The sequence below is a fragment of the Centroberyx affinis genome, unplaced genomic scaffold (genome assembly GCF_046629955.1).
Source record: "Centroberyx affinis isolate AG114_WGS23_722 - 3 ecotype Tasmania unplaced genomic scaffold, CSIRO-AGI_Caff_v1 ptg004049l_1, whole genome shotgun sequence".
In the NCBI taxonomy this organism is placed as follows: domain Eukaryota; kingdom Metazoa; phylum Chordata; class Actinopteri; order Beryciformes; family Berycidae; genus Centroberyx; species Centroberyx affinis.
Window position 1 is genome coordinate 718,219 of NW_027281845.1, and position 14,773 is coordinate 732,991.

The window sequence follows — 14,773 nt, forward strand, 5'->3', positions numbered from 1 at the left end:
AGGACATACACTTAATCAGATTAGTGATGATCATAACATGCAGTATGTGTACGCTTGTAACCAAAGCACTTCATAGCACCATGAGGAATTTTAAAGTCACAAGGAAACAGTATTTTGATGGTGTCTTGCTTCCATAATTTGACATATTTGTGGTTGAAACAGGATGTTGGGGCTGGACATGAAGCGGGGCGAGCCTGTGTTCAAAAAGAGGGCAGGTTGGACCATAGCAAACACGGAAAGAGAAACTGCATATTCAGTTTAGTTGGTAAAGCAAAAACAGTGGATTGCGTAAGTTGTAGATTTGAGCGCAAAAATTACGGATTCTTCAAAATGAATAAATTCCAGCCACGACCAGGGACACGACCATGGTGTCATAGGAGAAGGACACAGGGTTTAGGAGGGGGAACACCTAAAAGTACACTATGTTGCTGCTCAGGTCACTTTGAAAGTTGTGAAGTTGCAGGTTTTGTATGATGTGAGGGGCAGAAGGGGAATTGTTAAAAAAACAAAAAAAAATCTGCGGTGGTGTTATTGTTTGGAATTGTTAAGTACACCTATTGGTACGCCATGTAGTGTCCACTAAAACAGCTAAGTAGAAGTAATGGGATTTTCATATTAAAATACAAGAAAGTAAGCATTATGGTCTTTTGGATGATACGGACAATTAGCTAACACAGTGAAAAAGTCATTTTTCATTTCATTGTGACTTTAAACATGGGTTGCCCCAGACTTGAACTGATCAAACCTGGCAACCTGCCAATGTTAGTGCCTGTCACTGAGCTAAATACTTGTCCAAAAGATGTGTGACAGTTTTCCGAAGTAGGATAAGGTTAAGCGTAAACCACACCAATTTCTGTGTAATTCGAATGCACAATAACAAGGTATTATTGGAAAATGATAGTGAAAACCCACCCAGAATTTTACTAGGAAGAATGCGTTCTGTGGGCCTTTCTCATAAAGCTCTTTGAGCCCGCCCTTCTTTTCAGGGAACTTGTCATAGATCTGCCGAATGTCCACAGCCTCTAGGAGCGGGTCGCTGTAGGAGGGGTTGGTCTGCCCGATGTGGACAAACAGGTGTTTGCTGTACTGCAGTGGGGAGAGACAGAGAAGAGACAAGGGAGAAGATGGTTAGCTTCGAGAAGAACCTCAGCTGCAAAACTGTACTGAAGTGGGCAAAGAGGGAGGAAGAGAGGATTAGGTTAGCTTCCACTAACTGCCAAGCAACACAGCTCTCTCACTTCAGAGCTGAGCCAAACAGTTGCAGATACTGTAATTCTTCACATTTGTTTTAACCTGTTTGGAGTACCAGGAGAGTGTGAGGTCATGAGGACAATTCAGACAGGGTCAGGTAGGTTGTCAATTAAAGGGAAGTATACAAAATTGACTTTTAAATAATTTCCTGTGATTGATTAGCTTTCTGGCACTCATTGTATAGTCCTGTGGCAAACCTCACCTATCTGAACAAAAACGGAAACATAAAAAAAAAGTATTTGCATGTCTGTCATAAGTGGAAATCAGAGAGATGCCTTTTCATCAATTATCAATATTAGATAATGGAAGGTCTCACAGCCCTTTCTCCCTACCTGAACAATAATTACTCACTGACAAAAAGATTACTCTAAACTTATAATTTTCAAGATTACTTAAAGCTCTTCCATGTGCTATATTTCATGTTTTAACTCACGTTGTCCGGGTCCCTTTGGACCTCCATGAAGGCTGAGTACTCCAGCATCCGCAGCTTAGAGGAGGCAATGGTCCGGTCCTGCCACACTGGCACTGCTGTAGCAGCCGGCGGGGGAGGGGGCGCCAAGGGTTCATAATCTGGGCAACACACACACACACACACACACACACACACACACACACACACACACACACACACACACACACACACACACACACACACACACACACACAACAAACGGTCACAATGTCAGTCAGCTGCCATCACCAGCTGGTTTGGTTTCATTCATTAGTTTGGTTTCATTTTTAAAAAGTTTGAAAAGTTTTACTGAAATCCGTACTCACTTGATATGGGTGGGGGTACAGGACCCGGTAGGCCTGGGTATGGGGACTGTGCAAAAGGTTTGATACTGAAAGAGAATGAACGGGTCAGTGAGACAACAGCGCCCCATCATATTTACTATGCACAGAAAAAGTGACATTTCTAATTTGGTAGTCTAGGACCTGACTGATGTTGGTGGCATGTGGATTTTATTGCATTTGCATATCTGATGAATTTTCTCATCCTGAAAATGACATGTTAGATATGTTCAAAGTGTAAGCATGTGTTGTTGCACCAGCTAGGCGTAAGTCCACCTCTGCTTCATTACGTCTTAATGTATGTTGCCAATACGATGCGAAATAGCATCAGCGAGTGCCAGGGTTACGCTTTTGCTGACAATACCAACCAAGCTGATGTAACTTTCTGCTTCCATAGTGTCCCATGCACTTGGATGTAATGTATCTATTGTTTTGGCACCTTTTAAATGTTTCAGTGACCCCAGGCCATCGTACAATATAATATATATTCTCTATCCTATTCCAGTCTTTTTTATTTCACAGTCAAATTTGAAGCAGGTTTGTGGCTCGGTGGTGGTTTACATTAGTGCAGGAAACATACAGTACAGTGTTGAAGGAGAGTTAGTGCTGCTTTGTGCTCACAGCAGGAACCTGGGCAAGGGGAACTTACGCATGGCTGGTGCGGCCAAGCCCAGGAGTCCTTCCCGGGTTGAGCTCTAGAACCAGCCTGATGTGCAAAAACGTGATCCGTTAAACATGCCAGCGGTATCCACCCCACATTTACCCCCTCACTCGCTCACTCACTCATTCACTCACATCAAGCATCAACCTCACACAGATACCGGATACTAAAGACACCCTGAACGTCATCCCAGATCCCCCAGATAGCTTCAGTGGCATTAATGAATTGGTCTACTTACTCCTGAGAGGGTCCAGGCTGTCCTGGGATTGGGCCAGGCCAGAACTGGAGAGTAGAAAAAACGTTAGTTGTTTGTAGTATAAATAATTAATTAATAATGTCAATTGCTGGTATAATAAATCAGTTATGCACAAGTAGTTCTTCAGATCAAATCCTACCCAAAATCCGCTGTCATTTTTCTGAAATGAGTGAAAAAAAATCGTTTTGCTAGTGTAATTGCAAAGATGAATAGTGTGTGAGTAGTATTGAAAGCAAGGGTGGGAGTAACTAATGACACTTACTCCAGTTACTGTAATTGAGAAGCTTTTTGTGTTGTGTACTTACAACTTATATTTAATATTTTTTTTCAGTCAGTAATTTTACTTTTACTTAATTACTGCATTTCAAATCACATCAATTACAGAGTACAGATGTTGTAGTTTCCCCATAAGCAACAGAAACTGGACAATTGTAAATCGGCCAATTGTGGAGCCATTCACAGTGAGCGGCCAGTCAGCAAAGAAGAGAAGAGTGATCTGGCTTTACATTAAGTGTGCACTTTATTTTGTCATTTCTAAGAATCTAATTTGAAGTCTGTCCTCTTATCCTTTTAGAATTGCAGGGGAAAGATCACATCTAACAATGTTCTCTTTTCTATAAAGTAACTCAGTAATTTTTAGTCTGAATACATTTTAAACAAGCTACTTTTTACTTTTACTTCAGTTGATTTTTACACTGGTAATTTTACCTCTACTTAAGTGAAATTCCAGCAAGGTAACAGTACTTCTAATTGAGTAGGATGTTTTAGTACTCTTCCCACCCCTGTATTGAAGTGATAAAAGAGTCTCACCCTGGCCTGGGGGGGGTAGGGGGCCGGAGGCAGTGGTGGGAGCTGGCTCTTGATCAGACTCGGGGAGACGATCTGTGCAGATGATAGTGCTGCCATGTTCTGCAGGGCCTTGTCTTTAGACGCCTGATCCTGTAGATTGGGACAGAGAAATGAAGGGAATCCACCACAAGGTGGCACCATAATCTAATAATCCACTAATAAACCATAATCTAATCTAATAAACATCACAGTGCATGGTTCCCGTAGTCATTTCTAAAATGTATTAATTGTGTATGCTCGGTATAAATTAGATCAGAACAACTTTCTGAATTACATGTCTTCACTTGTATCTTTTGTTCATGAATGATCAGAACATCTAAACTCTAAAATTAATCAAAATATTCCAGTAAATCACATTTTTCTTAAAATACAGAGTAGATGGATATCTCGTTTTCAGTAATAGCTAAGGCCGAAATATTTATGGTCAAGTTTGACATGAGTCTACCTGAACAGTCAATAGCATTTCTTGTTTCTCATCAAAACATTTATCATACATCATAACGCTGTTGTGCTGATTCTCTTCAAATTTCAAAGCAGATTTGGACAAAGCAAAAGAAAGAAAGAGCAGTTAAACAGAATGAAGCACAGAGAAGTACAGGGAAAAATAAGCAGCAATACCCCACCGCTATTTGTGTCTGCGTCATGAGACAAAGTAAAGGTCAGTGATATCAGCATCACCATAAGAAACGGAGTATGAAGGAGAAGGAATGCAGGAAAAGTTTTCTGTTATGCATTCACGTTGCATCTAACAGTGTACACCAACAAGACCCAAGGTTTACTGTGTGAGAGGTAAAGAAGTGAGCACAAAGAGACATACAAAGCCAACTCCAAGTCACATAGGGACATATCAAAGGTTGACATGGTGCATCATACATACTTTAGCCTATATGATTTACAAACACATCAAAACTTTCATAGAAAAAGCCAAACTTTCTTGAATATCCACTGCTCTTGAAAGGCAAACAGAAGATTAAAAAAAGTCTCATTCTCATACCTTTATCTTGTCTTTGGCCACAAATACATATCTTAGGGTAAACATTACTTTTAAGCAATATGCAATTAAAGGAAAGATGCCTCAGAAGCGAGACCTCAAATCAACAGAGCGACACCCTGTGCAAAGCAAGCTACACCTCGGCGTTTGGCAGAGGCTGAGGGGATCACACTGTATCAGGTAAGATGCACAGCAGTAACGGGTTCAAAGCATGGTTGTTTCCTAAGCATTGCTTCATTATGGGATAGCAGTGGGGTGGGATGCCATGCCAGCAGAGGGCCATAGCAAGGGGACAACGCACTGGCACTGCCAAGCAAATGGGAGGGGGGGAAGCATATTGCACAATCAAATTCACTTACCAAATTCATTGCCTAAACCGGAGAAGAGAGAAACCATTAGTACTGTACACTCCTAAATAATGTGTTCAGATAAATTAAGAGTTTTGGATGACATACAATTTGTTTTTGTTTTTTTCATACATGTCAGGTGTGCAATAATTTTTATCACATTACCACTGCATGAAAAATTCCCAATTCATATAAACACACCATAAACAGTTTGGCCCAGGTTTATAGCCAAGAAAGCTCAATTATTAAATAATAGGGGGGGAATTGCTTGGGAACTCCCAATATAATATTAGCACAATATTGATGCCGCTATGCATTACTGCAAATCTTTTTTATGTTTTGCAGAACCTCAATTCATTGCAATTTGGTTCAGTTTTTTTTTTATATTTGAGTGCTTTTTTTCTTTCATTTGACTGCAGTAAAAATTTGTAATAATGTACAATAATATATCAATAATATTAAATAAAATGTCAACATCAATTACAGACATACGGGACATTCTCTTTCATTGAACATCCTAATCTGATCCTTCATAACAGCTTTAAAACAAAAAAAACAATACAGATACTTCATCACAGTGGTACAGTATAATCCAGGAACATATCACATTATAATACCACACCGATCAACCCACTAGTAATCTAACAGAGGAAAAAAATAATCTAAGTGGTAAAATTCAGAGATCCCTGGAGATTTATTTCTGAACAAACTTTCCTTTTATTGGGACAAACTTCGTCTGACCTGTACACATGCAGCCACTGCAGTCCTACTTTTTACTGCATGCTTCCTCAACTAATGTTGCACTTTTACTTCATCCCCAAGAGGAATGATTTGCTCTTTTCAGCCATCTGAATTAAAAGAATGGTCTGGAAACTAGTTGGTTGAGAAATACTTTTGTTTTGTTTTACAATATACTTCTTTGGCTCCACTTTACATTGCTCAAGAAAGAATTGTCCACAGTATTAATGCAGGACAGATGCAGGATAAATGCTTGATTGAAGGGGGCGTCTACAATGGCTACAACTGCATGTACTAATATTTAAAAGTTAAAGGAACAACAAACTTAAAGTGTTACTAAATCCTTTGCAGTGCAACAAAGTGAGACAAAATGCCATTATCCAAAAATGAACTCATGTAGGACAACATAGCCACATGACTGACCCAAATTATATGTTCTGAAAGAAACATATACAGTCAAATGCAGAATGTACAATATGTACAATGGGATTTTTGGTGAATGAGTTTACAAACTACAGATGGGAATAGAGTAATTGCCATAATAACTATACAACAAAAATGTGTCACTTTGGGGAAAGGAAACAGAAATTGGGGGCGCTTGATGGCGCTCAAGGCATCCATAAAATTGTATTTGCAAAAAATCTTTTTGGTTAGCTCTCCAAAGTGGTTACAGTAAAAAAAAACAAAATGTGATTTGAAGTCTGCACTACAGAATGCCACAATGTCTTCAGTGATAATTACAGCTGTCTGCATTATGTGTGTATGAATATGCAGATGATATATTAACTTGTTTTGTATGACTATGCAAAAATAATGAAAAGTATGAAGAGGCCAGGAGGGGGATTAGAAGGACTATAAAACAGGTCAAAAGCAAGTCAAATGGTAACAAGGATTAATCTTTTTCTTTTCATTTTACAAATGACATTGCAAAAAAAAAGATACATTAGAGGAACTAAAGGCAACGAAGTAGAGAGAGGTTTGAGAAGAGAGGAAGTCTCAGAAAAGTATGTAGGCAGCAGCATGGCTGGCACAGAGGACAGATACAGAGCTGGAGCAAGGGCGACATGCGGCAAAAAGACCTTTCACCAGGCTGCTCATCACAGCTCGTCACATTCCACTACAGCAGAAGCTTCACAATCAGCCAATATACTTTCATTATTGAGTACTGAGATTAGTCCATAGTTAATGGAGCTAAGACCTAAGTAGAAAAAAATAAATAAAATAAAACAAAAAAAACGCTTCATGTCTCTTTGTGCACTGCATGCATACAGAAGCAAGATTAAGGTTATGTTTTCCTGGGCGCATCCGAGAACTAACTACTTAAAAACATTTGTATTAATGTAATTAAAAATTTAAATGGAATGCATTAAACAATGCATCTTGCTTGCCAAGCTTGCGTCCTGCGTTACCGGCCACAATCAAATATGACACATGTAACCGACAACTTTTACGCTCAGACTGGAACTGTCCTCGCATCAAAACAAGGACTGATAATATGCACAAATGAAGTGGTTAGTGCAAAGCCAAGCCTTTACCAGCCCCGCCCAGCCCGCGGTGAAGCGCATACCTTTAGCTTTGACTGGATCTCGCGAGATTTTCTCCGGGCGAGAACCTGCAAATGGCTAGAAACCTGCAAAGAAGAATAGCCAAGAGGAGGGAAGAGAAAAGGAGACAGGGAGAGAAAAGACAAGGGAAGAGGGAGAAGCCGTAACCAAAGAGGAAAGAGACGCCCAGTCCGTGTTGCCAGGAGGCCAGTTGGCAGCACCTACCTTGATACCCGCCTGGTATTCTCGAACTTTCTTCCGCGCTAACACCTGTATGTGACTAGACACCTAAAGGGGTGTGAAACAGTTTTTGAGCATATAAACAACATGCACTCGGATGCACCCACACACACATGCAGGCAAGCGCGCGCACACTCGCACACCCACACCCACACCCACACATGCACGCTCCCACGCACACACACTAACAGCAGTAGAAGCAGTGAAATCATTAGAATTCATGCAAACAATAAAAGGTGATTTAAATAGTTTGTGATTCACATGTCAGTTTGTTTTTTTCAAAAGGATAACATGAACTATGACTTCATTAAAAAAATGGTTGTTGCTCTGAAAAAATACTTTTCACTCCTCCGGTGATGTCACTGTTATGCCTTATACCTAATTAAAACTGAAATCATGCATTTTGTTGTCAGGAATTATTCTAATTTTATGCGTCCGAGTCTAGCTGGTTTGTCATATGCATGCATTTGTTTCTAAAAATAAAAAAGAGCCATGCTATGTTTACCTGTTTTCTTGTGCGGGTTTTGCCTGTCCTCAGCTTGATGTACCTTGCTATCAATTCATTGCGACCTGTAACAAAACAGAAAAGAAAGTCAATAATATTAAGAGACAAAAACAAGGTACACAAGAACACATTTGTTTTAGAAACAAATCTGTGTGGATAAGGAATAGCAAATGTAGCATTTGTATTGACAATACCATAAAACGGACAGAAGGTGGCACACTAGCTGTATCTCTCTGCAGGTCTCACACTGAAAGAACAGCAGTGTGACCTTTCTCAGAGGTTCTTAGGGCAAACATACTGATTGTCATGGGTCAAAGGCCACAATAACACCTCCATTTCCTTATGGAAAATAATATTTTGAATTTCTCATCTAACACAAGCTGGCTATTGAGGGGATGATATATTTTTCCCATAAGTTTCATTAGCTCGTTTGACACCTCTTTACTGCCTGCTCACATGGCCATGTAGCCTAATTACAGAGAGTGCTTAGAAAACAGGACCATGTTTTTCATGACATAACATCTACACTCGACATTCTGCACAAACAGGTTGTGCAGAGAAAGGCCTTCTATTCTGGGCTTTCATGGTCCTCTTTACATCCAGTGAGAGACACGGATCTTTAGGAGCGCTGCCTTTTCAGTGGAGTGCAGCTTGGGAAGTGCTTGAGAAGTGCAAAAAGCATTATTATGTTGTCTCGAGGGAAAATCAGTCCGTCTTTTTCACCTCTTTTCATTGCCAAGTCATGCTTACTGGGTTTCTGTGGCTGAAAATTGGGCCGTAGGGGGAGACTGAACTGCTATATCATTATGAATAATGACCTGAACTTATAAACTTGCTGACAGAAATTTACACCAACCAAGCAGTCATGACACCCCATTTTAAACACACACACACACACACACACACACACACACACACGAAAGACAATAGGCTATGTGTCTAGGAACTCCATGGGTTAACAGCATTCAGACCATCCAGACACATAATGACAGGAGAAACTCCCAAGTCCTGTTTTTTCACACACTCCTTAGCCCTTGGCCTCCTGAAGGCCCTGGTAAGTGCAATTACCATAAAAGTACTGCAGGCCATCTCCAGCAGGCTTGCAGCACCCACTGTACTCTCCAACCAGTCAGCCCGCCAGCCGGCCAGCAGAGCAGAGCGGAGCTGTCTGCCGATACTGAGATAGCCCCTCCCCTTCTCCCCCGGGCCAAGGATGGACACGCCCGCTCCAGCGCCTCCGCATTCCTAGCATTCCTCTCAGCCTGTCACATCTGTGCTAGCCAGTCTGATTGGCCTGGGCCTGCGAACACAGCCAGTGCCCGGGCGAACACACACATACACACATGCACTTCCAACTCTGGGAGAAGCAGGGGTTAGAGCCGGGGTGAGGGCTGTTGGGTTGGGGCAGGGGGCTACGGTTAGAGGGGCCAAAGGGGCAGCTGATGCTGTAACTCTTGGAGGAAACACAAAGCTGTAACTGTCTTTGCCAACAACTGCCACCTGGCAGCAGGGCAGCCCCTCTTCCCAAAACAACACCACTGTGTGACCCTGTACCCAACGGACAGCAACACCTGCTGCTGACCATCCCAGGCAGAGGATGGCAGACAGAGAACAATGCAATCCCAACCCCGGCCCAACTGCCACTCTCAATCTCTTCCACTGAGGGGGAGAGAGGGAAAAACATTATATTACATCTTCCCAGCTACAGAGTGCTGCTATGAATCTCACTGCTATCTCACTGCAGAGTTTTTGAGAGAAATGCCACAAGTTTGCCTGACTGAGAGAGAGAAGGAGAACTCCATTACTTCTCTGAGAGCGGTGAGGTGGCCTCAGAATTACACTATGGAGCTGGTAATGCTGTAAATTCAGTGCAGATTTTTAGGGCTTCAACCAAAGCCGAAGCTCAGCAAAACCAAGCTAAAGCTATTATTAACCCTTAAAGTGATTATGGAAATAATCAGTATGTTATGTAAACACACAGCACGGTAGAGAGACATTTTTGTAAAAAACATTCTAACCATGTTGAGCAGTAATCGCTATCAAAGAGAAAGGCTGAAGACCTGGCACATTTCTTACTTAAAGCCCCACCACAGATTAATGTGTAACTACAACAAAGTGGCAGCATGAAATCCTCCACACTGGGCTGATAGTTTGAATCCAGTGTGATGACGGCATTGAGAGGCGATTATGCAAACAACAGTACTATGCATAATATCAAAAAGAAAGAGAAACAAAATCTATTGGACTTAAAATGGAACAGTTGAAGATGGGAATTGGAATTGGAAATGGAATCAATTGCCCAATTCCCAAGCACTAATTAGAAGTGAAACGTCTTCAATTCTTCATTTTAAGTCCAGTGGATTTTGTTTCTATATTTTTTTTTTGTACATCTTACTACCTGGATGACTGAAATGAATCTGCACAGACAGTACTATGTATAGCGTGACCAACAGGTTTGATTTCATGGTGCAAAAAGAGGAGTTGTGCAGCCCAGCAGGCCTGCTCAGACTTGACACAGCGAGGGGTCAGCAAGACCAGTAGGCCCCAAGTCAGATGGTGAACAGGTTGGTACACACAGCAGAGGAGCATGACAGGTGCATACACACAGACACACACACATGCACGCGCGCACGCGCACGCACACTCACACGCACGGCCTCTTTTGTTTTCTGCCTCTCAATTTCCCCACACTGACTATCTCTCCATCTCTCCCTCTACCCCCTTTCTGTGTTCCTCTCTCTCGTTCCCTCGCTGATTGCTCAACACCCACTCAGCGCAGTTCAGATCCCTGCAGGCTGACTTTGCCGCTCTTAACCTCTTCCCTGCCAGGACACGCCTTTTTTTTTTTTCTCTTTTACTACATGTCCGCTGGAATTTTCCACTTCCACGCTAAGATAGTGAGCAAAAAGGTAATCTCTCTTCCCCCTCCCTCTCTTTCTCCCACTCTGTCTCACTCCTTCTCCCTTTCCCCACCCATATTCTCTTCCTCTATCCCCTCCTCCCTTCTCATAACATTGAGGTAATCCTAAATTGCTAACATACTGCTCAGCCATGACTGAAAACATTCCTTACATCTCAGTAAGGGGGCTGACAGGGAAGCACCAGGCCTGCTCAGTCATCATCACAGGCTCCGCTGCCCCGTCTGTCAAAACCCTAAATCTCACCCGGCCCACGATACCTTTACACCCCCGTCTTTCTTCTAACTCTGTGCATGCAACGAACCCATCGCTCATTTCTAACGCGGCCTACAAAGGTCGAAACAGACATAAGCCTCCCTCCAGCGCCCAATTTCTTTTTTCGTACCCAGAGTGCACTGCAGCGGTGACAGCTGCAGGGCTGAGAGAGAGGTGTGCTCGGGGTTTGACGCGCAGGTGAACAACATGTCAGCGCGGCCCCAACGCAAAACAAGACAGGCAACATTTTTGGACACACACTCACATCTTCTGAGCATACTTTTCGTCAACGTATGGTAGAGTGTTTTGGTTTTTAAAGCTGCAACTATTTTTTCATGTTTTGCTTTTGGATTTTTCATCTTGGATAGACACCAAAAGGAATACTACCACTGAATTTTAACTGGGACAGTGCGGTCTCGCTGCTCTCTGAATTAATAAAAATAAATGGAAAATTAATGAAAAAGATGGAAAAGATGACTGTTGGGGTATCCAGGATGGTTTTCTGGGTAGATTTTACACTTTGGATAAAAGTAGTTTGAAGTAGTTTGGTTAAAAGTTAGAAGTATTGGAACATAAAGCACATGTGATGTAAAAGTTTCGACAAAAAAAGACAACTGCTGTGTGAGTCCATAAAGTCAGTCTCCCATACAAAGTCAATGGATTAGCTAGAGGTTTTACATTCAGACTACATTACAGAGTAGATTCTAGGTTCTTTGATTTCTAGATTTGAGTTGTTCATGTTCAGAAATAGTTATTGGACTGATTATTAACATGTGCGAATTGTTAAATCGAGTGGTATTCCCCTTTGAACTCTTTTTCACCCCCGAGCTCACTGACTGGCAATGCTACTGGGAAGTCTGGACACTTCTGTGGAGCAAAGTATACTCATGTATAGCAGTCATCCTGCTACGGCAATGGAAATTTGCACAGGTTTCCCATCGAAGGGAAAAAAAATCCTTGCGGAAAATCTGAAATTCCCAATGGGAGTGATGACTTGCCTGCTTTTTGAGGCCACTGGGAGTCTGAGACTGCAAGGTAGACAGTATTACACACAGTGCAATCGTTAAAATTCCCCTCACCTCACGTCAGGGCAGCTTTTAGATGTCTGAGGTCATCACCTTATGAGAAGGCTTCTTCTGGGGCATGCCTTGGCTCTGCCAGGAGAGCCTCAGATGACTTAGTGTAAATGGAGAGGGTGTTTACTGTGCTAGAAAAAAACAGGCATTCATCTTGACCTCTAACTGGGGTCCTGACAGTTTGTTGCTAAGGGGACAGATTGTGCATGACCTGCCTCTTTGTTGACGTTCTCATGACAAATGTATGGAGCTTGGGACTCAACACTGTCTTGCTAAACCAAACCAAAGAGTTATTTAGGCCAATTAGAGATGCCTTCAATGGCCCGTTCTTAAGGTCAGTGTACAAAAGTCAAATTATGTTGTGAACTAATTGTGCCATTAAGGAAAATTAAGGATTACGTTTACTAATATGTACTATTATGTTTAAGTGTATCCTTTTCAAGTCTGCCTAACATACATTCATTAGTGTCCCACATCAGATTAACATAAAAAAGCTAACTGGAAACAGACTCAACATAGTTTTCATTAGTCCAACAGTCTGGTCCAAGTTTACATCTCTTTCTCTGTTCCCTCAGAAAAGATCAGCGATTCAGCGTAACAACAGAAGCAGCAGCAGTGGCTGAGTCATCTCAGGTATGTGGTTGTCCATAAATATCCAAATCTGTCTGACAAATGAGAGAATGAGATTCCATCCTGGGTGAATCATGCCAGAAGAATCCCATCTGACATCAAGCACAGAACAGCTACCCAAAAGCAGCATAAAAACAAACACTAATGTTCCTAAACTATACAGTCTGTCTGGGACTTTGATGACAATGATTGATGGTTTTTTATGGTTACAATGAAGCAGGAATCAATTTTAAGTTTATGAGACATGGACAGTAATTAAAGGGCAGGAAAATCTTACAAAGCATTGCTTGCGGGAGTTGCATTGCAATGGTGAAAATAACATGATTTCTCAAACCAAAAAGAGGTTTGTTGAGGACAATGCAAAGTAAAACAGTAAAGAAATGTATCAGTCGAGCTTAGCACAATTCCAATCAATCAATGTTTATTGCTGTTTAAAGCAAAATTTCCAACTTCAAATCCAAAATCTAATTCAAACCAGCTATTGAGTCAGTCTGTGTTTTCTCACCAACTGGTATGGGAGAGTAGAGAATCAAAATAACAAAATACAAATGCATTCAATTTCCAACACCTGGATGCTTGTGATTCTAACAACGAACTTGCCAACTTATCCATCTGGATGCAGAGAGTTTCAAGACATTAAGTGCTCCACACCTGCAATTTAACGAACACGCTGCAGGAAACAACATAACTACTACAACCCTATGGATGTTTAAAATCTTTGACAGAACAACATGCCAATGTGATGTTTTTTGTTCCCAAGTCTTGATTCATGCTGTGCTAATTAATGCTAATTTCACTGAGTCATCCGGCATCAAACACAACACTTCCCCAGGAACCAGCCTCAGTCACCTACAGGCAAAACTCTCTCTGAGCAATACAGGCATGGCGAGAACAGCACATGATGTTTTGCGATAAAAACAAAGAGCAGGTTTTGCGACTGACAGACTCGCAGGCGGTGCAGCGAGGAAGAGCAAAGGCCATAAAATGGCAGGCATAAAAACCAAGCTGTAAAGAAGTTAGAGGAAAACCAGTTTGGAGAAAAGACAGGTGTAAATCAAGAGACGAGGAGCTGAGATGCTCTGAGAACAGCAATAACCAGCTCTGAGAGTGCTGGTGTGACTGGAAGAACCTGCCTCTGGGTCAGAGCGCGACACGTACAGACTTGTTAAATGGAGTTCTGTGTGGAAAGAAAACATACGCCTCTGTGTCAAAGCTGTGACATGTGTGCAAGAGGAGGGAAAGACTTTTTCTCATTTCTTTTTAGGGTACCATACTGAATGTTTGTCTTCCTTCAGCCACGACTGATCACAGAATGAAGGATTTTATCAGTTTTGTGTATTCATTACGGAATATGCTATTACCATATTGTTGTTATGCTTTTGTTGCTCTCTAATGCATGTGGCTATTATCCCGTCTACTCACCATACATCTTTCCCTCGTCTGAGAGGATGATTTTCCTCCTGCCACATGGAGGGTAGATGGCGAGGGCCTCTTGGAAGCTCTGCTCAATATCGGGGCTCCACACGCCCTCGGCGTCCCCATCCATGGCCTTGTCCAGCTCCTCGTTGTCCCCGTCCAGCCCATCTTCCGGGCTTCCGTTGGCACTCCACTCGTTGGACGCAATGGTGGCGGCTCCCCCTGGGCCCGACCCCGAGCCCCACTATCAAATGATCTGTGGGAGACCAGGGAGAAAAAGAGAATTGCATTATTGTTTTTTATA

At 42.0% G+C, this 14,773-nt stretch overlaps 1 protein-coding gene across 3 annotated transcripts in view; it reads right to left on the reverse strand.

Annotated features, from left to right (window-relative positions):
- The window catches only part of LOC139663577 (transcriptional enhancer factor TEF-5-like), a 29,741-nt gene that overhangs the window by 2,803 nt on the left and 12,165 nt on the right, over positions 1 to 14,773 (reverse strand). Inside the window, exons 3-13 of one of the 3 annotated variants that reach the window (XM_071542290.1) lie at positions 14,476 to 14,725; positions 8,175 to 8,239; positions 7,655 to 7,717; positions 5,160 to 5,171; positions 3,771 to 3,899; positions 3,100 to 3,120; positions 2,943 to 2,986; positions 2,693 to 2,749; positions 2,029 to 2,093; positions 1,685 to 1,821; positions 913 to 1,086 (exon numbers count right to left, since the gene is read on the reverse strand). In XM_071542290.1, coding sequence (XP_071398391.1) covers positions 913 to 1,086; positions 1,685 to 1,821; positions 2,029 to 2,093; positions 2,693 to 2,749; positions 2,943 to 2,986; positions 3,100 to 3,120; positions 3,771 to 3,899; positions 5,160 to 5,171; positions 7,655 to 7,717; positions 8,175 to 8,239; positions 14,476 to 14,599 — 891 coding nt within the window. In that variant the 5' untranslated portion in view covers positions 14,600 to 14,725. The remainder of the gene's footprint in view (positions 1 to 912; positions 1,087 to 1,684; positions 1,822 to 2,028; positions 2,094 to 2,692; positions 2,750 to 2,942; positions 2,987 to 3,099; positions 3,121 to 3,770; positions 3,900 to 5,159; positions 5,172 to 7,654; positions 7,718 to 8,174; positions 8,240 to 14,475; positions 14,726 to 14,773) is intronic. The other 2 variants (XM_071542291.1, XM_071542292.1) reach the window with 2 other exon arrangements.